At 35.9% G+C, this 25282-nt stretch overlaps 1 protein-coding gene across 1 annotated transcript in view; it reads left to right on the plus strand.

The window, feature by feature from the left end:
- Nucleotides 1-25282, plus strand: part of SYDE2 (synapse defective Rho GTPase homolog 2) — a 91450-nt gene that overhangs the window by 17870 nt on the left and 48298 nt on the right. The window contains exons 2-3 of the mRNA XM_074220867.1: nt 2689-3333; nt 21806-22905. Of these exons, the coding sequence (XP_074076968.1) occupies nt 2689-3333; nt 21806-22905 (1745 nt within the window). The remainder of the gene's footprint in view (nt 1-2688; nt 3334-21805; nt 22906-25282) is intronic.

Below are 25282 nucleotides of genomic sequence, written 5' to 3' on the forward strand. Positions count from 1 at the left end.
GACTCTCTCAGGCACTAATTGTATGCCCTGGGGAGAGAAGAGATACAAGTGGAGATTCTAGAAGGTTAAGGTTGAGGAGCCAATGGAAGTTCAGATCTCAGCTTATCCTTACTTACAAAAGATGAAAAATACTGGTGACATTAAAGAATTCAACTAAATAGTTCTAAGATTAAATTTTAGGGTAGTTTCTTTATAACTTATTTGTAGATGTGAGCAGTGTATATAGCTTTCAGGCTTTTGAAATTTAAAGTTTTATTAAAATTAATTATTCTAGGGGCGGCTGGGTAGCAGTAGTGGATAAAGCACCAGCCTTGGAGTCAGGAGTACCTGGGTTCAGATCTGGTCTCAGACACTTAATAATTACCTAGCTGTGTGGCCTTGGGCAAGCCACTTCACCCCATTTTCCTTGCAAAAACCTAAAAACAAAATAATTATTCTAGTTGTTTCACAAGGTATGCATTTTATCATACCTATTGAATGTTTGCTATCAATGAAAGTTTCAGTTTGCTTAAATATAGAATGATAGGAACCCTGTTTTCTTTGGAATGTTGTACAAGTAGAAGCATGTCTTTGGAATCATTTACAGTGCTTTGCCAGAAGACTGTTAGTTTAAACAATGTGCCTTAGCTAAATCAAATTTTGATTGCAAAAGATTCCCTGGAAATTGTAAAATGAGCTATGGACTGCAGCTGTCACCAGCCATGTAGTTGTATAATCTTTACCTCTTCTTTAGAATATCTTAATACACTATCCTCCATGGATATGAAATTCTGTTAAAGATTATAGGAGTTGAAGGGAATCTTAAAATATTGAGAATGAACACAGAGACAGATATCTACAAACCCCAAGCCAGTGTTTCAAAGTCAAACTTTTGAACTTATTTGGTTTATGCTTCATTCTGTAGCTTTTGTAGATTTGCTCACTAGAGTCCCTCAAAATATGTTGGGATGGCAGGGAAAGAGAAGCTTAGGAAGATACTGAGGGAAAGCTATCTAAGTCTGCTTTTTGACACAAAGTAAGTAGAACCAATTTTTTTTTCATTGGCTTGGGTATGTATGGTTAGGAATAAAGAAAACCAAGAGATTGTTTTACTTAAGAATTTTCTCAGTAGTAGGCAGTTTTCAGATGAAGAAATTAAAGTCATCTAATGCTCTAAATATTGATTAGAGAATTATAAATTAAAACATCTTTGAGGTACCATCAAACACCATGCTAAGATGATAAAAAAGGAAAATGATCGATGTTGGCAGGGGTTGGGAAAACTGGGACACTAATGCATTGTTGATGGAGTTGTGAACTGATCCAACCTTCCTAAAGAGCAGTTTGGAAATATGTCCAAAGGCCAGTCAAACTGTACATACACTTTGACTCAGCAATGGCAGTACCAGATATGTATCCCAAAGAGATTATAAAAAGGGGGAAAAGATCTCATCTACAAAAATATTTATAACAGCCCTTTTTGTAGTGGCAAAGAATTGGAAATTGAGAGGGTACCCATCAGTTGGGGAAAGTTGTGGTAGATGAATGTTATGGAGTATTTCTGTTAAAAAATGACAAGCAGGTAGATTTCAAAAAATCCTCTGAAGACTTTCTTGAACTGATGCTGAGCAGAACCAGGAGAACTTTGTATGCTTTAACTGCAACATTGTGTTAGGATCAGCTATGATGAACTCAGTTCCTCTCTGCAGTTCAGTGATCAAGGACAATTCTAAAAGATTTGCTTTGGAAAATGCCATTCACATCAAAGAGAAAAAATTAAAGAATCTTAATGCAGACCAAAGCATACCATTTTCACTTTAAAAAAATTGTTTTATGATATTTTTCTTTCTCATGGTTTGTTTCCCTTTAGTTCTTCTTCTTTCACAATATGACTAATATGGAAACATGGTTGTACTTGTCAGATTACTTGCTGTCATGGGGAGGGGGAGGGAAGGGAGGGAGGTAGAAAAATGTGCAATTCAAATGTTTACAAAAAAAGGTGAATGTTGAAAACTGCATAAATTTGGAAAAATAAAATAACATTAAAAGAATTTTCTCTGTACAAGGGAGCCTACTTGCTTATATGAGGAAAACTTATGAAAAATAAGTTTTTTCATATCTTCTGTTTTTATATCTCTTAACTATTTTCATTGTATCCTTTCTCTCCCAGAGTTATGTCCTATAAGAAATATTAAAAAAGGAGAAAATTAATCTAGCAAAAATGATCAACACATCAGAAAATCTGATATTTAGCTAAACTCAACATATCGAGAACTGAACTCATTTTTAATTTTTTTTAATAAGAATTTGCAATATATAAATCTGTCTGCTTTCCCTTGATGTTCCTTTTTCTTTCTCTTCTTTTCCATTGAGATAGGAAGAATTCTGTTAAAAATGTTTAGTTAAGAAAAAAATTTTCCGTATTGACCATGTCCAAAAAATATGTCTCAGCTTGTTCTCTGAGTCCCTCACCTCCTTAGATGATAGAGCTTCTAAGACATTTATATTAAACTTTTAACTTTTTAGTTGTGTAATTTATAAGAAAACATCTAAATATATCTTGGCTTAAGTATGGTTTTGAAACTATTCAGAAAGCATTTTACATTTTTAAACAAGTGTTTCTTTGCAATAACTTAAGGAAGTGATTGGAGAAAAGTTTCTTTCTTGGCAAATCTAGAATAACATTCTACTCTCTTTTCTTTCTAACAGATTTAATTGAAAATGTTTACATCTCTTCAATGAAGAAAAGAGAACTCAAAGATTTCAAGGACAATGAACTGAATGAACATAGGCCACACAATAGCATTACAGTCTCTAAGAAACGTAACTGGCTACATCAGAGCTCTCTAAGATCTCCTAATCAGGAAGAAGAATTGAAGAAAACTGAAGAGATCACTCACATATTCAAATCTCCTTCATTAACTCAGCATCATCTACTAAGGACTGTTAATGCTACTAACTCTTCATTGTCAAGAAATTATACTTTAGAATTTAATGAGGAAAATGATGCAGATGATGAAGGTGAAATATGGTACAATCCAATTCCTGAGGATGATGATCATGTCTTATACAATGTTGCTAGTTCTGAGGAAACAGATTCTGTTAATTTGGGTTTTTCAGCTCTCACTTTGAAAGTATCATCTGGAAATGACTTGGCAAAACTAGGGAGTCATGCTGAAATTTTGCCATTTTCTTCTGAACACATTAACGTTCAGCTTGTACAACCAACAGAAGTTTATCAGGTGGATTCCATGTTTTCTACAGAATCAGTGCAGCTGAACAAGCAGAGGTTTGGACATAGAACTCAAGGTAGTTCTCTGGTTGAAGAAAGTCCCACTTTCAAATCGATTACAAGTAAGTAAATATGCTCTTATTTTCTCCTTTTGCAGTAGTTGAAACAAATACAAGTAGATCTAAGTTCTGTGTATTTTTCCCTTTCTCTCTATTGGATAGCCAGGGTTTAGTGTAGAAGTGCCAGATGTATCATGATGGCCTCATGTCATCTACAATCCTAATTGTGACCCAGACCAGATTAAAATGTACTCCCATCTGACTGTGATGTTTTGCTGTTTTAGTAAAAAAATGAAATATATAAAGATATGTGGTTTTTGTGTTCATATGGGGCTTGCATGGATCCTTTATGTACAGTTCAGTCAGTGGTTCCCATTTTATTTGAGTCTGTCACCCTACTGAATAGAGGACTGAACTCTCTGAGTGAGGAAGAATTGAGGTCAGGTCCCACCTCTGACAAAAATACTGGCTTTGTGACCCTGGGCAAGTCATTTATCTTCCAGGTATTTGAGGCAGTTCTCTAACTAAAAGTTTCACAGCAGGAGTTGAACTGTGAAGGAAGACATTTCTTCAAGATCATCCTGTGCCAATGAAATCCAGTTGAGAGATGGATATATAATTATGAAATTATAAATAAAGCTCAAATGTGGATCCCAAACATCAGTATTTTTGTTGACTTTGAATCTCTTTTGTACGTCGTATCATTAGCTTGATAGTATTAATTTCAGTATCAAACAGTGTTCTTCAGCATTCCCCAATAGGGCAGGAACAAGATTAAAATGTATTTCAGAAGTATTTAATAAAATACAAATGAACATAGCTAACATTAAGATGGGATTTTTTAAAGTATGTGACTAACAGAGATCCTTATATACAGTTGAGTGGGCCCTGTTTCTCTTTGAGCCTGACATTACTCATATAGATTTAAGTGTAAGGATGATATCGTGTTGAACAGAAGAGAAAAATCTATTTTACATATAAATCACATTTATGATTTAATTTAATTCTCTCCTTTACAATTAGGTAACAGTTCTGGAAAGCTGCATTTCTAATAAGCCTAATAGTGAAATGATTTCCTATAGACATGAATGACAAAGTTAGAATGATTATTGCAGTACTAAGAACTGGTATTTCTATCGAGCTTATGATGTTTGAGGCACTGTACCAACTACTGTACCCTTGTTCTCTGGGTGTACAAGAAATACTAGAAAACATTTTATAGAAAATAAAACAGACTGAATACCATGTTATAATTGACTTTATGTTATATTATAAAGTGGTATTTCCTGAACTCTTCTCTGACCCTAAGTAGAGGAGACCTAAAGTTCTCAAAAGTTATGTTAATGGAGTCCAAGCTCTGACTATGGGATTGATGTTTGGACTCAATATCTCTTCTCCAAGAATTAGCTGATCTATAAATTCCAAGAGATCTATTCTCATAATTTTTAGGAGCTGAGCCCTCAAATATAGATTATCATGATAAATTTAATTCATTCATAATATTTTTACATAACAAGTATCCATGATTTCACCATGTATTATCCCTCCACTGATACTAGTCTATACGTTAATGGACAATTTTACGTCCTTAAATTGAATTTAGATCAGAAGTCTTAAATTTTTGGACAAAGTTTGTCCAACTTAAAAATTTTACTCTGTTGTTACTCTGTGGCACATTCTTATGCTTTTGTGTTCTTGACCCCTTTCAATCACACCTATTAGGTGATTAATGAACACTTGTTGATTGAGTAGAATGTGACAAGGAAAAGGTATGACCCAAAGTGTCAAGTGCTATGGGAGATCAAGGTAAAAAAAAAGTCCCTTTGTTAATTATAAATATCTCCAGAGGGCTCTTAAGGTATTAACAAGTGGGCTAAGGTAGAAGCAAAGGCATCAGATGAGTGGTTGGTGAGGAAACAAAATGTCCTGGGGAAAGTTGGAGCAAAATTGGCTGGATGGTAGGGATTTAAGTTCAGGGTTAACAGGGCAGGAGAGATCAAGTGAATAAGGAATTCAAAAGTGGAGAGAGCTTTAGTAAAAAGGGACTAACCACATGATTCAGACTAAGGGAGGAAGGGCAGGATAGATTTGTTAGGTTAGAATGGCTGAAGATCTTGAGACCGCAGACAGGTGTACAAAGAGGAAGGGACATGGGAAGAAATTAAAGGTTCAGGGCTTTGGAAATGGGAGTCCCTTTGATGATGCTGAAGGTGCAAGTGCAGCTGTGCTGAGGGTCAGCAGAAGTAGAGAGGAGGTGGACGCCATAGAGTCAAATTCAGAATATTGTGAGGATGGGCTTGAAGGTTGGGACATCTCTTTGATCAGCATCTCAGCCATGTTCTTGGGATTCTAAAGTTTATAGTGAGACTCTAAAGAGGTGACATCATTTGACAATAGTTACACAGTTTAGTGAGCACTAGAAATGGGGTTCAAATCTTGGCCTTTCTTGAGTACAGTACTTTTCCCACCACAACATGGTGCTTCTCCCCTCCCTTTCTCTGTCTCTGTCTCTCTCTGTCTCTCTCTCTCTCTGTTTCTCTATCCCTCTCTCACTTTCTTATTTTTTTTGTTTACATTTGAGTTCCGAGCTGTTTGCCTCACTCCCAACCTCACATTAGAGAAGACCAACATTTGACAGATATATTATGTGAAACTATACATTATGTAATTCCACTTATCAGTTCTTTCTCCGGAGGTGGATAGCCTCTTTGTAGTTGGTTTGAATATTCATATCACTTAGAACAGATTAGTCATTCATATTTACTCTTAATAATATCACTGTTACTGTATTCTCTTTCATTTCACCCTTCATTATTTCAAGCAAGTCTTTCATGTTTTTCTAAATCATCCAGCTCATCATTTCTTATAGCATAGTGGTATTTTGTCACTATCATATACCACAACTTATTCAGCTGTTCTCCAATTGGTGGCCATGCTCTCAATTTCTAGTTCTTTGCCACCCCAAAGAGAGCTCTTATAAATACTTTAGAACATATCGGTTCTATTTCTTTTTCCCTGATCACCTTGGGAAATAGACTTAATAGTGGTATTGCTGGGCCAAAGGTTCACAGGTTTATAACTCTTTGGGCATAATTCCAGATTGCTCTCTGAAATTGTTGGATCAGTTCATACATAGTTCCATAATACACAATAGTGTATTAGTGTCTCAGTTTTTCCATATTCCCTCCAGTATTTGTCATTTTCCATTTTTAGCATTTTAGCCACTTTGATAAGTGTGAGATGGTAAATCAAAGTTGTTTTTATATTTCTCTAATCAGTAGTGATTTATGCATTTTTTCATATAACTGTGTTTAGTTTTTATTTCTAAAATGAAAAACTGCCTTTCATATTCCTTGATCATTTCTCCAATGTGAAATGACTTATTTTTATAAATTCATCAAAGTCTTTTAAATAATAGAGACGTGAAACCTTGATCTGAGAAGCTGTCTATGCATTTCCCTTTTTCAATCTTCTATTTTACTTCTTATCTTGACCTTATTGGATTTATTTATCCAAACCCTTTTAATTTAAAGTAATCAAAATTATTAATTTATATCTCACAATGCTCTATCTCTTGTTTATTCATAAATTTTTCTGTATATATACATAAATCTGATAAGTAAAATGTCCCATGGTCTTCTAATTTGCTTATGATATTTCTCTTTATGTCTAGGTCATGTGCCTACTTTGACCTTATTTTGGTGAATGGTCTAAGATATTGCTCTGTACCTACTTTCTGCCAGTCTACTTTATAGTTTTCCTGACAGTTTTTACTAAACAGTGAATTCTTATCTTCAAAGCTTAAATTTTTACATTATCAAACACAAGATTACTTTAAATTATTTACTACTGTATATTATATGTCTATTCCATTGATCAACAATTTTAATCTTAAGCCAAGTACCAGAAAGTTCTGATACTTGCCACCTTATAATACAGATTAAGATCTGGCATAGCTAGACCTCCTTTTACATTTTAAAAATTAATTCCTTTGATATTTTTGACTTTTTGTTTTTACAAATGAATATTATTTTTCTAGCTCAGTAAAATAATTTTTTTTGATAATTTGTCTCGTATGGCATCAAATATAAGTAGATAATTTAGATATAATTGTCATTTTTAATTTTTATTTATTATTTCATAGTTAGTTTGACCCACCCATGAACAATGACTATATCTCCAGTTGTTTAAATCTGATGAGTGCTTCTTTCTTGGAATACATTTTATTCATACCTTCTGTTTTTTACATTAATTTCTAAATATATTCCTCTTCAGAGAGCCATCTATCCCTGGTACCAGACTTATAAAAAAAAAGAGAGAGAGAAAGGTGGTGGGTGGGGAGAAGCAGTTGAACAAAATGAAACCACAACAACCAAGTTTCTGCCATGTTCCACATCCAAAGAGAATGACCTTTGCATTGGAAATGACAGAACAAAAATGGCTAACTGGTACTTGATAGATAAAGAGATAAATAAACTCCCCTTTCAATTCCATTCTCCATATAGCAGCAAAATGATTTTCCTCAAGTACAGGTCTGATCATGTTACTCTACTGCTCAGAAAATTCTTCTCAATTCCTCTTAAGGAATATATAAATTCTAGAGAATATATAACCTCATCTCTGCCATTTAAATCTCTTCACAACCTGGTCTCACCCCATGCCTAGAATAAGCTTTCTCCTTGCTTCTGTCTCTTAGAATCCTTTGTTTCCACCTAAACCATGTCTTAACATGAAGCCATTCCCAATTCATCCCTACCTGTAACTCTACTATATTGCCTCCCAAACTACCTTGGACAAGGACTGCTTTGTTGTTGGGCTTATTTATTTATTTTTTTGTTAGCCACAGGATTTAACCCAGAGTTCTGGCCCACAGTAAGCACTTAATAAGTGTTTGTTTAATTGATTAAGACAAGATTGGCACATTAAAAACCTAATTACGTGCTTGTTTGTCATAATGTACTTTAACTTCCTATATTTTGCTTCTTTTTAAGTCTTATCATTAAGTATATAAAGTTGAAAATCTTCAGCTTTATAGTTTTGTTCCCAAAGTTTATGTTAAAATCAACTTGTTTTTCCTGAATATAGTATGTTGGAATTAATAGGGATATGGTAGGTCAGGAGCATATCAAGGTGGCAGCAAGGACCTAGTACAGGTTTAAAAATTTACCATTGGAAGGGCGGCTAGGTGGCGCAGTGGATAGAGTACTGGCCTTGGAGTCAGGAGTACCTGAGTTCAAATATGGCCTCAGACACTTAATAATTACCTAGCTGTGTGGCCTTAGGCAAGCCACTTAACTCCATTGCCTTGCAAAAAAAAAAAAATACCATTGGTAATCTACCTATAATCTGCCTATGAATAATTAAAATCTTAATGTGGTTAGAAAAGCCAGTTTATTTAAAATAGGATTGTTCTCACTCTGAACCAGCTTTTTATGAAATTGGTTCTTTAATTCAGTACTTTACATATTTAATCATAGTAAAATAATTAAAATATATGCCAATTCATATTTCAGCAAAGTGTTATTTGTTAAAGGTGGACAGTTTATTCCAAATTTGTAAAACATTTGTCTTTTCAAATTAGAAAACAGTTTTTAAAAGCATGAGATTATTTTGTGCCATCCTAAAGTACCTCCAGAGCTAAAATTTATTGTGTCTACACTTAAAGTGAATTTTGAGTGAAAAAGTTCTGCTTCTGAATTTAACTTGTAACAATGACTGGTCACTTTGAAGGCATATGTCTGGTTGTTGCCTTACTGCAATTCTGTATTAATAGATCAGTCAGAAGGATATTTGCAGAAGCATTACACAGTCACTAAAACATTCAGCAATACTTTTAATTGTCCATCTATGTCTGCACAACACTAGTCGCTGGGTTTTACAAAAGACAAAAGAGATATGGCCAATGCTTCTAGGAATTCATAATCTATTTCTGAATATACATACTTGATCATCAAACTGAACTGGAAAGGATTGTAGAAATGATTTAGTCATCCTTTAATTTTACAAATGATGAAAATGAGTCCTAAAGTTAATGACTTGCCCAAGGACACACAAATGATTAAGTAGATTAGCTTTGAAATCAGGCACTTCCATATATAAATCCATCAATTGCTCTCTGACCATTATCTCCCTTTAAATTTTTATTTGGTATTTTATTTAACCTGGTATCATCTAACAATAATTTTGTAAATTTTTTAAAACTTCAAGTTCAAATTCTCTCCCTTCCCTTGCACATTGAGAAACAATTTGATATAGGCTATGAATGTGTAGTCATGTAAAACATGAAAGAAATTATAGATCTTTCTATTCTCTCCGCCTCCCCCCTAAAATAAAGAAGCCTTAAGAAAAACAAAGTAAAAAAGTCTGCTTCAGTTTGTATTCAGACACGATTGGCTCTCTTTCTGAGGATGAAGGGCAGTCTTCATTCTAAGTACTTGTGATCATTATCTCTTACTAGGCACTACTCTGTATCATGCTATGTTATTACATTACATGAAACTAGGTTTTCATCAATCATCCGTTATTGGATGAATCATTATAAGTTATCCAGTCTGATCTACCCAAAGCATGACCTTCTCTTGGTAGCAAACCTACAAGAATCAGAGAACTGTAACAACAAAAGGCATGATAGCTTAGCCCATAGACAAATCTGGCTGAATAAAGAGTGAGGGATCAGATACAGCCTTTGTTAGAGAAATATTCTTGAGAAGTAATTAAAAGGTAGCTTGGAATATAGATTTGAGTGAGAATCAGGAGACCTGGGTTCAAGTCCCAGCTCTGATGTTTACTAGCTGTGTGAAAGTGGCTTTTTAATCTCTCTGAACCTCAGTTCCCTTGTCTTTCAGATAGGCAGTCATATTTGAACTCTCTTATCTCATAAGATTATGGTTAGCAAAGGCTACATCAACCATAAAAAACTAGGAAAATGTCATTTGTCTTCATTAATATTCATTGTTTGGAATAGAGAAGGCAGGAACATGCCTTAGAAGGGAAATCAGAACTTGTGAGGACAGAATGTCTTTAGAGCAGTGAACAGTTGATTGAAAAGGTGGCATCATAGAATGAGAATTGGCTTTTTGGATCATGTCTTCAAATAAAGTCCTAATGGACTTCTGAACAGGGAGAGAGAGTGCAAAATTAAGGCAGGTCTAATTATTGAAAGGTGATCTTATATCAATTGTACAAAATCAGTTATACAAATAGAGGGTGTGAGAGGGAGCTATATGGAGATATCAGTCAGTGGGGAAAAAGTCTGAAGATTTTTCACGATCTAAAAGATGACTAGGAATCACTCCCATGACTTGGCAGACAAAGAGGCTAATTCAGCCTTAGGTCAATCAAAAAGTAACATCCATCTAGAATGATGGAGGCAATGGTTATGTTCTCGTTAGCATCTGCCATGGTCAGAGGATTGTATCTAGTTCTGGATGTAACAGTTTGGGGAGGAAGGAGGGGGAAAAACATTGATTAAATGTTGGGGTGAGAAATCTAACTTGGCAGCTCTGCCCTAAGGGAGCTTAGGGATCCTAGGGATGGTGAGTGGACTTAGAGAATAATTAATGGATACCCCCTTTTTACGAATGATTGAATTCTCTGTCTAGAAGTAAAGGGAGAAAGGGTTGAGAGGAGTGGTCTGAGAGAAGCAGCATAGCAGGATGTTAGAGGGCATTGAGTTGGATCTGGGGACACTGCGATTGGATAACTTCTCACCATTGAGGAGTATAAGGCCTCAGGATGGAAGCTAGAGAGCCAAGATTAGGGTGCATTAGGACTCCAGGGTCCAGAAGCATGATCTAGGACCATGGGGATCATCTTTATATATATATATGTTGAAGAAACTGGGGATATTTAGTTTGAAGAAGGGAGGCCATTACTGTATTTAAATATCTGAACTTGGAGAGCATAGAGTCATAGTAGTTATTAGAGGAAAGAATTTAAAGGATGTTTACGTGCTCATTCATATTAAGTAAAGGCTAGCTTGAGAAAGGACTATTGGGGTTTGGCAAATTGGAAGTCATTTACAGTCTGTTAGAATTTTAAGAACTGTTGAAGTTCTTTAGAAGTTTAGCTCTCAAAGATGATAGAGGAAAAAGACGTGGATATTGTAGTCTGGGAGATTGAGTGAAAGGCATTTGGTTTTTTGTTTGTTTTTTTCAAGGCAATGGGTTTAATGACTTTCCCAAGATCACACAGCTAGGTAATTATTAAGTGTCTGAAGCTGGATTTGAACTCAGGTACTCCTGACTCCAAGGCCAGTGCTCTATCCACTGTGCCACCTAGCTGCCCCGGCATTTGTTTTTAATTAGAGATATTTGTACTTTTTTTAATTAAAAAAGAAAAAACTAATGAATATTATTTTTATGATCTCTTTGGGATATAGACCTAGCAGTGATATTCCTGAAAAAGGGTATGCTCAGTTTTATAGCTCTTTGGGCATAGTTCCAAATTGCTTTCCAGAAGGTTTGGATCTATTCATAACTCCATCAACATTATACTAATCAGTGTTTCCATATCCCCTCCAACACTGATCATTTCACTCTTCTGTCATTTTAGCCAATCTGATTATATGTGTGAGGTAGTACCTCTTAGAGTTGTTTTGATTTGCATTTCTCTGATCAATAATGATTTAGAGTGTTTTTATAGTTTTAATTTTTTCATCTGAAAACTGCCTGTTCATATTCTTTGACTGTCAACTGGGGAATGACATATTCTTGTAAATTTGACTCAAGAATTAATGGTTATTAAGACATAGGAGTTGTTAAGCTGGTAAATGTGGGGACAGACAGAAGTGCAAGTTGGGTTCTAGATTTCTTTTTCTTCTAGGAAAGGGGCTGACTTTATAAAGGGAGAATGGGTCCTCTATTCCCAACTCAGACACGAAAGGAGTCCAATATAGCATGACCCACAAGTGGTTGTCACACCACTTCTATGAGAAGGCCTCTGAAGGGAGAAGCCCACCAGCTTTTTAGAGGTTTCACTCCAGTTTTGGGTAGCGCTAATGTAGGGAACGTTTTCTGGTAACTAAGTCTAAATTGCTTTTCAGTAAATTACTCCATTTGGGACCAAAGAGAACATGTCTTTTCCTCCCTCTGCATGACAGACAGCTCATCACATCCTTCAAGATCACTGTCTTGTCACCCTGAAGTATTCTCTTCTCAAGTTAAACATTGAATTCATTGATTTGTTAGGTGTCAGTTCAGTTTACTAAGTGCCTATTATAAATGCTAAGCACTGTAGATACAAAAAAAAGCCAAAAAGCCTAACCTGTCCTTAAGAATATGTATGTATGTATGTATGTATACACATACATATACATATATGTATTGTGTATTACACATACACACAGAGTAAGTTATGTGCAAGATAAATAGGAAATAAAAGGGAAAACAGTCAAATTAAGAGATTGGGAAAGACTTTGTGTATATGATGGAATTGTAGTTGATACTTAGAGGAAGTTAGGGAGGGCAGTAGTTGGAACAGAGGAGAGAGAGAGAGAGAGAGAGAGAGAGAGAGAGAGTTCCAGGCCCAGATTATAGCCAGAGAGAATTTTCTGAGCCAAGAGATGGAGTATCTGTTTGTGGAATAACCAGGAGACCCTATCCTTATTGGAGAGTGAGGCATAAGAAGACTTGGAAGAGAGAAGAGTTAGGTTTTAGGGAGGGAGGGAGGGAGGGAGAGAGAGAGAGAGAGAGACAGATGTGATAAGACCTACATTTTAGGAAAATTATTTTGGTAGTTTAATGAGAATAGATAAGAGTGGGAAGAGATTTGAGGCAGGCAGACCCATCATTAGCTTACTGCATAGTCCAATCATGAGAATGAGATAAAATCCTGCGTAGGGGGGTGGGAGGAGGGTAGTGGCCATTTCAGATGGAAAAAGGGAGCATATTTGACAGACCTTGGCAATAATTTAGATATGGGAGATGAGAGGAATCCAAATTTCCTTCTACATTGTAAACCTGAGGGACTGGGAGAATGGTGGTACCTTCTACAGTCATAGGGAAGATAGGAGAGGGAGAGAATTTAGGAGAAAAGATAATTTCTGTTTTGGACTTAGTTAAGATGTTCACTGGACATCCATTTATAGATGTCTGAAAGGCAGTTGAAGATGAGAGATTGGAGGTCAGTGAGAAATTTGAGAATCATAAGCCTAAAGATGGTAATTAAATTCAGATAACCTGATGAAATCACCATGTGAAATAGTCTGGAGGGAGAAGAGGAAGCCCAGGATAGAACTCCGAGACAGGGAGGGCAGGATCTGGATGAGAATTCAGTAAAGGAAACAAGAGTGGTCAGAAAGGAAGGAGAAGAACCAGGAGAGAGTAGTGCCCCAAAAAAGACTATTGAGGAGGTGAGATCCATAAATAGTGTCAAAGGCTGCAGAGAGGAGAATGAGGATTGAGAGGATTGAGAGAAAAGAAGAGAGCATCGGAGAGAGCAGTTTTAGTGGAATGATAAGGTCAGAAGCTGAATTGAAGAGAGTGAGAGTTGAGAAAGTGTAGACACCTCTTGACGATGACTTTATGGAGTTTACGAAGGGCAGAAGAGAAATTGGATATTGTAGGGATGGGAGGATCAAGTGAGAAGTTTTTCAGGATAGAGGAGACATGGGTGTGTTTGTAGACAGTAGGGAACAAGCAAAGTCTGAGAGAAGTGTTAAAAATAAGCTGAGTGAAATGATGGTGGGGGTAGGGTGGAGCTTCTGTTAGACAAGACAAGTTGGAATGAGATCAATCCCTTCAACAAATTGCAGGGTTAGCCTTGGTAAGGAGTACAGGTGCTTTATCATGTGAGATGGGGAGGAGGAGGAAGTGACAGGAGGCAGATTAGGTGATGAGGAAGAGGGAGTTCATGGTGAATGTTCTCTCAAATTTTCTGTAAATTTTTTCTGTTAAAAAATGAGGCCAGTTCTCAGCTGAGAAATCAGGGAGAGGGAGAATCTTGGGACATTTGAGGAGGGATGAGAAAGTTTAGAAGAGGTGTGGGAGCCATTGTAGGATTGCCCAGCTAGCAGCAGGGTGGACCCAGGGAAATCAGTCGGTGGTGTACTCTGTCAGAATGGTTGTGTGATTTCCTTCAACTTTGTTCAGCACCATGGAGGTGGATAATAAACAGTCCTCATGTGACATCACCTTTGGGATTGGTCTCCCTTAACAATATCCAAGTTATCAGTATACTCCTTAGGTGTTAGAAGTAAATCACCTTTTCTAGGAATGAAGGCAAAAAGACGATTCAAGAAAAGGTTTTGCTAAAGAGATCAGAGGGAGCCTCCTAGGAGTTCAAGAATAGGCTTTACTTGGCAGCCAGGTGGTGCAGTGGATAGAGCACTGACCCTGGAGTCAAGAGGACCTGAGTTCAAATTTGACCTCAGACACTTGATACTTATTTAGCTGTGTGACCTTAGGCAAATCACTTAACCCCATTACCTTGCAAAAATCCCCAAAACAAGCAAACAAAAAAGGAATTGGCTTAACTTTCCAGGAGCATGGAACACCAGGTCTTCAGTTATGTGAGGGTGATGAATGGAGAGAGCAGAAGCAGACTAGGAGCATGAAGTCTGGGCCCTGGAGAATTTGAAGACAGATTTTTGGGGGTGAAGGTATTATTGACTGGAATTATCTATATGTAAGTTTATAACATAACATTTTATGCATAACAAAATTTATCCTATGCTTTTACATACCAACAGGTAGTGTGGTGCTGTGGATTCAGTTCAGGTTCTGCCCCATCATATCTGTGTTGGTTATCGGACCATGAGCTACGATTTAGACTTATGGTGGCCTGGGCAACTCTTTTTAAGACTTTTAAATTCAGAGAAGGAAATATCCATACAGAGAACTCTTGAGTTTATGAAAACACAGAACAGATAAAAAAACAAACAAAAAATCATAAATTCTTCAAGGTCAAGATCTGTCTTTATGATGACATCCTTTGGAGTGCTATAAGAAGATAGGAACTTGATTTAAAAAAAAAACCCAAACTGAACAGTTTTAATGGCAATGTTTTTGGATAACATTGTAGCCGAATAGCAAGCTTTTTCCTGAACCAATTGCTTGCCAGGGTACTTGAGATATGGCATATATCAAGTTGAAATGTAAGAAACTAGCAGCAACGATAGCAGACTATGAAGTAAACATCCCTTTCTTGTAGACCCAGTTGAAGAGATGTGTGTTTTAGGGTCATGAATTTATCTCATACCTTATATTTAGTCAGAACATTGGTGATATTTCAGAGTAGTCTTTTTTGTGTTTAAATATTTTGAGATTAGTGGGTTAATCCCAGTTATTGGGGGTCCAGACATAAGGGTTTTTGAACTCTGTGAGTCTGGGCAGAAGAAGAGAAGCCTAGAACCTTTCAGAATCACTTCTTGGTTCTAGTTCAGAATCTGCTACTATCACTGGCCAAGTGTACACACTTTCTTTTACCTCACAAAAATGAAATGAAGGTAATTTTTTGTGATCCCTTCTCAACATTACTGGAACCTTTGACGTTTTCACCTGTGTGAAAGCTCCCTCTCTCCTAATGAAGGTCTTAAGAGAATAGCCAGAGGGTACTTGTGAGGTTACCTGGCCAGTATCTGATGCAGGAGGGGGACCTGAGTTCTTTGTGACTCCCAAGAGAGCCTTCTCTGGAGGCATTAGTAACACCAAAAAATAACTCATTTCCATAGCACTTTGCTGGCATTATCTTGGTTAATCCTTACAAAAACTGCTAAGCTAAACAACAGAAAGAGCTATGAGGTGGAATTAAGAAGGCCTGGCCTCAGACATGACAAGTGTGACTCTAGGCAAGTTAATTAACCTCTGTCTACCTCAGTTTCCTCATCTTTAAAATGAGAAATAATAGCATTTACTTCATAGAATTATTATGAGATTATGAGATCATTTTCAAACAGAATCTTGTTATTGTGGTCATCTTTTCAGATTTTTTGAGGAAAATGAAACTTTTAAGTAGGTAAAGTGACTTGCTGAAGGTCACAGCTAGCAAGTAGCTGACTGGAGCTCAAAATTAGATTTTCTGGTTTAGCTTACAGTGTTCCTTCTAATAAACTGTAAATTAATTTTAAGACTGTCATAATCATATAACTTCATAAAAGCTGAAGATCAGTTGTATATAAAATGAAGGGAAGCATGATTTGAGATATTTAATTTCTTTTAAATTAAAACCTGAGTTTTATAATTTAATGTGCCAGACAGTAATTGTAGACCAGTAGTAAACACTTCTAGACATGTAAAAAAAGAAGCAAAAAAATCTGTAAAAATGGAACAGCTGCTATGTATATCCTTTTTTTCTACCGTTCTTCCCAGAAATATATTTTTAAAGCATAAAGATATGATTCTAAAAAACCCAAAGAAAGTATTTAAAGATTTACTTACCTAACATCACCATGGCTTTTTATTGGGAACAGGAAGATATACTTTACTTAAAGTAACTTATTTTCTCATGTACTTTGGATAAGCAGAGCAGAGAGGATAAATATTCACATCAGAGAAAGAGAAAGTTAATTTGATATATTAACTAAAGATTTGAATCTATTGAACAAAATTCTATATTGTGTTTTCTGAGCTCAGTTTCTGATTTTATTGCAATACATGACTTAATTTTTAGGGTTGATTTCCAAACTGCTGGCCATTAGTGAGTTAGCCCCTTATTTCATATTTTCATATGTCAAAACATTTTTAACATATCAGAATCAAACTGATTGCAATATTCTCACTTACTTTTTCTAAATCATTACAGAAAGTGATGATGAAATATGGACCTGACTATTATAGAATGTTTTAGACCAACCCACAAGTGGGGTTGTGCTGTGGTTTGTAGTACAAAGGATTGCTTTGTCAATTTTATCAAATACAACATTTCTCGCCAGAAAACCACAGCAGGCACACGTAGAATAGTTCTCTATAAAGCAAAAACAAAAACCCAACTTCCTTTTCAGTGGGACCGTTAATTAGGCAAAATAAGAAAATAAGAAAAGAGATTCTTTGGCAATTATTGAAACTTAAAAATAATTTTTTCTTGCTCTATCTCTGTAAGTACAAGTAAAACAAATCTTTAGACTGATATTAAGATGGGAATTTCTCTCACAAAACACTAATTAAGCAATTATTAATAATATAGATTGGAAATAATTTTGGGATATTGTTAGCTATATAATATTTCAAATATCTGATAAGTTTTAATTTTTGAACTAAATTATTATTTTGAAATCATAAATGTATTACAGAAAAACAACAAATTCAGAGTTCAGCTATTGAATGTTGGGTGTTTTTTTTTTTTTGCAAAGCAAATGGGGTGAGGTGGCTTGCCCCAGGCCACACAGCTAGGTAATTATTAAGTGTCTGAGGTTGGATTTGAACTCAGGTATTCCTGACTCCAGGGCTGGTGCTGTATCCACTGTGCCACCTAGCTGCTCCAGAATGTTGATTTTTTTCTATATATTTTATTTATTTGTTTTCCCAATTACATGCAATGGTAATTTTTACCAGTCATTTTCTTTTTTGCAAAGTTTTGAGTTCTATATTTTTCTCCTTCCATTCCCCCCCCCCCCAGAAAGCAATCTGATATAATCTCTTCAATTATAACTGCCAAATATAGATCCATATTGATCATGTTGTGAGAGAAGAATCAGATCCAACTGGAAGAAAAAAAATTAGAGAGAAAAAAATGACAATACATAAGACAACTTTTTAAAATTGAAGATAATATGTTCATTTAAACTTCACAGTTCCTTCTCTGGATATGGTTGGTATTTTCTATCACAAGTCTTTTAAAATTGTCTTTGATGATTGTCCTGCTGAAATGTGCAAGTCCATCATGTTTGATCATCACCCCATGTTGCTAATGTCGTTTTGGCTCTGCTCATTTCACTCAGCATCAATCCATGCAAGTCTTTCCAGGCTTTTCTGAAGTCTCATCCCTCCTGATTTGTAATAGAACAATGGTGTACCACAATTTGTTTAGCCATTCCCCAGTTGATAGGCATTCCCTCAGTTACAATTTCTTTGTCACCACATAAAGCTGCTTTGAATATTTTTGTACATGTGCGTTTTTTTCTGTTTTTCATGATCTCTTCTGGATACACTGCTCCCCTTTCCATATATCTGACAGGTAAACTATTCCTTGCTCTCCTGATTTGCTTATCTGTGTTTTATATTTAAATCCTGTACCCATTTTGATCTTATCTTGGTATAAGGGTATGAGATATTAATCTCTGCCTAGTTTCTGTCACACTATTTTCCAGTTTTCCCAGCAGTTTTTATTGAAGAATGAGTTCTTTTCCCATAGTAATGATATTGCTGGGTCAAAGGTTATGCACAGTTTTATTAACCTTTGGGCATAAATCCAAATTGCTCTCCAGAAAGGTTGGATCAGTTCACAGCTCCACCAACAATGCATTAGTGTCCCAGTTTTCCACATCCCTTCCACATCCCAACATTGATCATTATCCTTTCTAATCATATTGGTCAATCTGAGAGATGTGAGATAGTACCTCAGAGATACTTTAATTTGCATTTCTCTAATCGTAGAGATTTAGAGCAATTTTTCATGATTATAGATCGCTTTGATTCCTTCATCTGAGAATTATCTTTTCATTTCTTTTGACCATTTATCCACTAGAGAATGACTTGTTTTTTTTAAATTTGACTCAGTTATCTATATATTTTAGAAATGAGTTCTTTGTCAAAAACACTAGTTGTCAAAATTGTTTCCCAACTTAATACATTTCTTTTAATCTTTGTTGCAGTGGTTTTGTTTGTGCAAAACCTTTTTAATTTAATGTGATCAAAATTAAGTTTTTTTTTATAATATTCTCTATCTCTTCTTTGGTCATAAACTGCTCCCCTTTCCATAGATCTGACAGCAAAGTATTCCTTTTTAAAAAAATTATATAAATATTTTGTTTTCCAATTATATACAATGATAGTTTCTACCAGCTATTTTTTGCAAGGTTTTGAATTTTATAATTTTTCCCTTACTCCCAATATAAAGCAGTCTGATAGTCTTTACATTTGTTTCCATCATATGCATAGATCAAAATTGAATGTTTTGAGAGAAAAAATAGATCCATACAGAAGAAAGAAAATTTTAGAGGCAGAAAATTTTGTAAAATGTCACATTTTTAAAAATTGAAGATAATAATCTTTGGTTTTCATTTAAACTCCACAGTTCCTTCTCTGGATAGAGATGGTATTCTCTATCATGGATCCCTTAAAATTGTCCCTGAATTTTACACTGATGGAGTGAACATGTCTGTCAGGGTTGATCATCACCCATGTTGTTGTTAAGTTGTATGCAATGTTCTTCTGGTTCTGCTCATCTCACTCAGCATCCATCCATGCAAGTCTTTCCAGACTTTTCTGAAATTCTGTCCCTTATGATTTCTTTTAGAACAATAGTGTTCCATCATATACCTATACCATAATTTGTTCAGCCATTCCCCAATTGATAGACATCCTTTAATTTCCAATTCTTTACCACCACAATCAGGACCACTATGAATATTTTTGTACAAGAGATGTTTTTACCCTTTTTCAAGATCTCTTCAGGGTATAGACCCAGCAGAGGTGGTGCTGGATTAAAGGGGATGTACATTGTTACCCTTTGGGCATAATTCCAAATTGCTCTCCAGAAAGGTAGGATCAGTTCACAGGTCCACCAACAATGCATTAATGTCCCAATTTTCCTACATTCCTGCCATCATTGAACATTGTCCTTTTGGTCATATTGGCCAATCTGAGAGGTATGAGGTGGTATCTCAGAGTTGCTTTAATTTGCATTTCCCTAATCAATAATGATTTAGAGCAATTTTTCATGTGACCATTGATAGCTTTGATTTCCACTTCTGAGAATTACCTTTGCATATCCTTTGACCGCTTTTGTTAATAGGGGAATGGCTTTTTTTAAAATTTGACTCAGTTCTCTATATATTTTGGAAATGAGTCCTTTGTCAGAAACACTAGTTGTAAAAATTGTTTCCCAGTTTACTATATTTCTTTTGATCTTGATTACAGTAGTTTTGTTTGTGCAAAACCTTTTGATATAATTAAAATTATCCAGTTTGCTTTTTTATGGTTTTCTCTATCTCTTCCTTGGTCATAAACTGCTCCCCTTTCCATAGATCTGACAGGTAAACTATTCCTTGTTCTTCTAATTTGCTTATCTGTGTTTTATGTCTAAATCCTGCACCCATTTTGATCTCATCTTGGTATAGGGTATGAGATATGGATCTCTGCCTAGTTTCTTTCTTGCTGTCTCCCAGTTTTCCCAGCAGTTTTTATTGACAAATCACTTCTTTTCCCAGAAGCTGGACTCTTTGAGTTTATCAAACAGCAGATTATTACAGTCATTTACTGCACCTGGTCTATTCCACTGATCCACCACTCTATTTCTTAGCCAGCTCCAGGCAATTTTGATGGCTGATTCTTCATAATATAATTTTAGATCTGGTATGTGCGCCTTCCTGTGCATCCCCCCCCCCCCCCATCAATTCCCTTGTTACAGAATGTTGAATTTAATGATTAGAGAATGTTTTTGGTTAGAGAATTTAAGTTTTATTGGCTATATATAAATTTTAGCTACCTTTACTAGTCAAAAGCTTTGCGGTTCCTCTTATAGTCTTATCTAGGAATGGGAATAAAATTCAACATGTTTGTGGAAAACTTTGCTGTATTTAAACTCGCAGAGAATAACTCTACTTTAAATCTTTGGATGATTGACAGAGAGAGGAGTGCATATATTATTAAGAAGAAAAATGACTCACAATTACTAAAATTCTAATCTGTTGATGTTGCTAATATTTAGTTTTTGTACTGTTGGTTAAATTGAGTCCTTTGTTATATTCTTGCAGATTTCACAGAGCAAAGAAATAAACAAAAAAATAAAAACCTAACCTAAAAACAAAAAGAAAAAACAGCCACAAAAAAGTTTATCCTACTTGGTTTATATCTTGTGGTCAGCACTTTGATATAAATGTGAATGGTCTGTTTAGTGTCACTTGATTAATTTTCAGAAGATAAAAATAGAAAAGGGGTACTCATGTACAAGCAATGAATTCTAAGATAAAAAAATGAAAACAGCCTACCTACTTCTTCATCTTGGGTTATCCATGGGTCCAAGTAAAGAAGCTTTCCTTAAGCACTTAGTCTGTGCCAGACCATGGACTAAGAGCTTGAAATACAAATAGAAACAAAAAGGAAGACAGTCCCTGCCTTCATGGAGCTTACATTCTAGTGGAGAAGTGGAGAAGACAGTACATCAAAGACAGTACATCAAACTGAAAACTGGGGAGGGGGAGAGGAGAGAGAAGTGTAAGTAAAGGCCAATTGGTAATAGATTGTGGAGGGAAAAGATTAGAATACTTCTTACTCATTTTACATCTTTCTGGAAAGCCTTTTAATTTACATAGCTTCCTGAAAGTTGCTCATAGGTGAGTCTGAATCCTGTGAGAGAGGCTGTGTAGTTTGAGATGGTAAACTGAAATCGCTATTAAAGCAAAAAATTGCTAATACACTTTTTACTTTTGCTTTTAAAGGTCCTGGAATCCCAGTTGTTACAAGTAAGTCTGAAATAAATACAGCTGAATCATCTCCTCTAAGCCCTAACCCTGTGAAAAAAGGTGGCTCCATCAATTGGTCTTTTCCAGATAAAATCAAGTCTCCAAAAACTGTAAGGAAACTCTCCATGAAAATGAGAAAATTACCTGAACTTAGCCGAAAGCTGAGTGTCAAAGGCACCTTGAGCCACATTCATGGTTCTCCCAGCCCCTCCTCGTCTAAATGTCACTGTCAGGGTAGGAGCCGCACGGTCACTTTGCCTTCTGGGAATCCCACCCTGGCTGCTCAGAGAAATGTGATAAGCCTATACCACCTGGACAGCAGTGTCTCTTCTCAGCATCGCTTCCCAAAGAAGAGTTCTATGAATTCTAAATCCACTTGCAAAGGTGGTTATCTCAGCGATGGAGATTCACCTGAGCTCATAGTAAAATCGGGCAAACGTGGCTCTGAAAACAAACATTTGAGAGGGAAGGAAATCTTCCCAAACAGTAGTAACAAAGCTGAAATAGACATTGATGCTTTTAGGCATTACAGCTTCTCTGACCAGCCCAAGTGTTCGCAGTACCTCTCAGGCCTCATGAGTGTGCATTTCTATGGAGCAGAGGATTTAAAACCACCGAGGATGGATTCCAAAGATGTTTTTTGTGCAATTCAAGTCGACTCAGTTAACAAAGCAAGGACAGCATTGCTTACTTGCCGGACAGCCTTTTTAGACATGGATCACACCTTCAACATAGAAATTGAAAATGCACAGCACTTAAAGTTAGTTGTCTTCAGTTGGGAACCAACACCCAGGAAAAATCGCGTCTGTTGTCATGGGACCGTTGTCCTCCCCACCTTGTTCAGAGTGACAAAGACACACCAGTTGGCTGTCAAACTTGAACCCAGAGGACTTATCTATGTGAAAGTGACTCTTATGGAACAGTGGGAGAATTCTCTTCCAGGCCTTGATGCAGATCGAGAACCAGTAATATTTGGGGTAGATGTTCAAAAAGTTGTGGAGAAGGAAAATGTAGGATTGATGGTGCCACTATTGATGCAGAAATGTATTATGGAAATCGAAAAGAGAGGCTGTCAGGTATTGATCTTTCTATATGTTTTTGGAAAAGTGCCTTTGATTATTCTATGGCTAAAGACATTTAGGGGAGTATGCTTTGAAGGGTGAATTTGGGTGAAGCATAACAAATCCATTCCTTTACTGTTCCTCATTTGCTTAGATTCCTCAATTGTGATTTATAATACAATTCATGTTTTGGATAATAGATCATTAAGAATACATCAGATGGGTTCCATATTATTGTAGAGCAGGAGTTTCAGGAACACATTCTCCTGAGGCAGAAGATATCTGGAATCAGGTGATCTCTATTATTCCTTGTTTAGACAAAAAAATTCTATTCTTAGTAATGAGTACAATTTTTTTAGACATGCTTTTTATCCACGCTTTAAAATTATTATTTTTTTTTCCAAGATCAGGAGAAAATAGTTGATTTTTAGATACATGATGGTGAGGAGATGATGAAAGGTATTGTGATTGAAATCTCACATACTTCTTTCCATGTAGAAAGTTAAAAAAAATGCTAATGTATACTAAAGTGTAGAAGTGAAGAATATTTTTTTAAAATCCAGTGATAAGGATGACATTATGCTGAAGCAGTATTCATGGTGCAATGTTTGCTAACTCATTGATGTAGGTAACAATTCTTAAAAGGATACTAAGAATAACAAGTAATCATATTTAAATATTTTTATTAAGGTAATTTTGAAATTTACAACAACATTTTCACAGGATCATTTCTCTGTGTCATACCTCAAAGATGATCTAATCTAGCCTCCCCATCATTGGGTAGGTGAGAAAAGCAAGGATTAGAGAAGTTGAGATTTGCTTGTTGTTAAAACAAGTAGTAAGAAGCTGAGATGGGATTCAGACCCAGGTCCTCTAGTGCCAGATCTCTTCAAATATCACGCGTTATCTCTATGTCCCTAATGGGCTAGTGAAAGAAGTTAAAAACAAGACATTGAAAGTGTATGTTATGTCCTCACAATATTTTCTTTTTTTTTTTTTTGGTGTTTTTTTTTTAGGTTTTTTTTGCAAGGCAAACGGGGTTAAGTGGCTTGCCCAAAGCCACACAGCTAGGTAATTATTAAGTTTCTGAGACCGGATTTGAACCCAGGTACTCCTGACTACAAGGCTGGAGCTTTATTCACTATGCTACCTAGCCGCCCCCTCAATATTTTCTTTTTTAAAAATTTATTTTTAGGGGTTTTTTGCAAGGCAATGGGGTTAAGTGATTTGCCCAAGATCACACAGCTAGGTAATTATTAAGTGTCTTGGGCTGGATTTGAACTCAGGTCCTCCTAACTCTAGGGTTGGTGTTCTATCCACTGCGCCACCTAGCTGTCCCCTCACAATGTTTTCAAAATAAAAATTAAGTTGTGTAGAAAATTTACTTGGAAATTTAAGACTTTTAAACTCATAAAATGACTTAAGTGTTCAAAAGTTAACATCCATGAAGGCAATTTTTGATATCAAGGAGAAGACACGGATTCTAGTTTCTTCTCCTTCATCGTCATTTATATTATTCCATATTATGTGCAGGCATTGTGTTATAAGGGCATTACAAATATCTCATTTGATCCTCACAAACATCCTAAGATGCATGTGCTTTTATTATCCATAAATTTACAGATGAGGAAACATTAGCAGACAGAGGTTAAGTGACTTGTCACACAGCTAGTAAATATCTGGGGTCAAATTTGAACCCAGGTCTTCCTGACTTCAAACCCAGCACTTTAGCTGCCCTATCACTATCACTAACCACGAATTTGTAAACTTGGGGATGTTATTTCACTTCACTTGCTCCTCTAGATAATAAAAATTATAGTCCCTGTCTGTCTGAAGGTTGAGTTTTGAGCCAACTGGTCTTTTAGGGTATCTTTGCGGCATCTAGGGTGTTTTGCCCTTTTCCCCATTCTAGTGAAGTGATTTGAATCAGTCTACTTTTTTTTATTAAGTACCACATGTGTGATTGATGCTGAGGATAGAAGGACAAAGATGAGACAGGAGTCTCTGGCCTCCAGGAGCTGACACTCTGTGGAAGCATCATTTGTGAATTAGCCTTGTACAGACAGAGTGACCTCCTGGTAAATAGTTATTTCATTTTGTAACTGTTCCTGTCTTGAACTATGCTCACTCAGCCTTGGAAATACACAGATTAAAAAAAAAAATCTTTTACGTGGACCTGCTCTTCTTCAAATGATAAAAATAATCAGCGTCAAAAAAATTCATCTGAACTGTACTTTTGCTTCCCAACAAAGCTTTTTATGGTTCAGCTAGATGGTACAAGAGGACCTGAGTTCAAATCAAGCCTCAGATACTTACTAGTTGTGTGACCTTGGGGAAATCATTTAACCTTGATTGCCTCATATCCAGGACCATCTCCAGTCATGCTGATGCA

Source organism: Macrotis lagotis, chromosome 2 (genome assembly GCF_037893015.1).
Source record: "Macrotis lagotis isolate mMagLag1 chromosome 2, bilby.v1.9.chrom.fasta, whole genome shotgun sequence".
NCBI classification, from domain to species: Eukaryota; Metazoa; Chordata; class Mammalia; order Peramelemorphia; family Peramelidae; genus Macrotis; species Macrotis lagotis.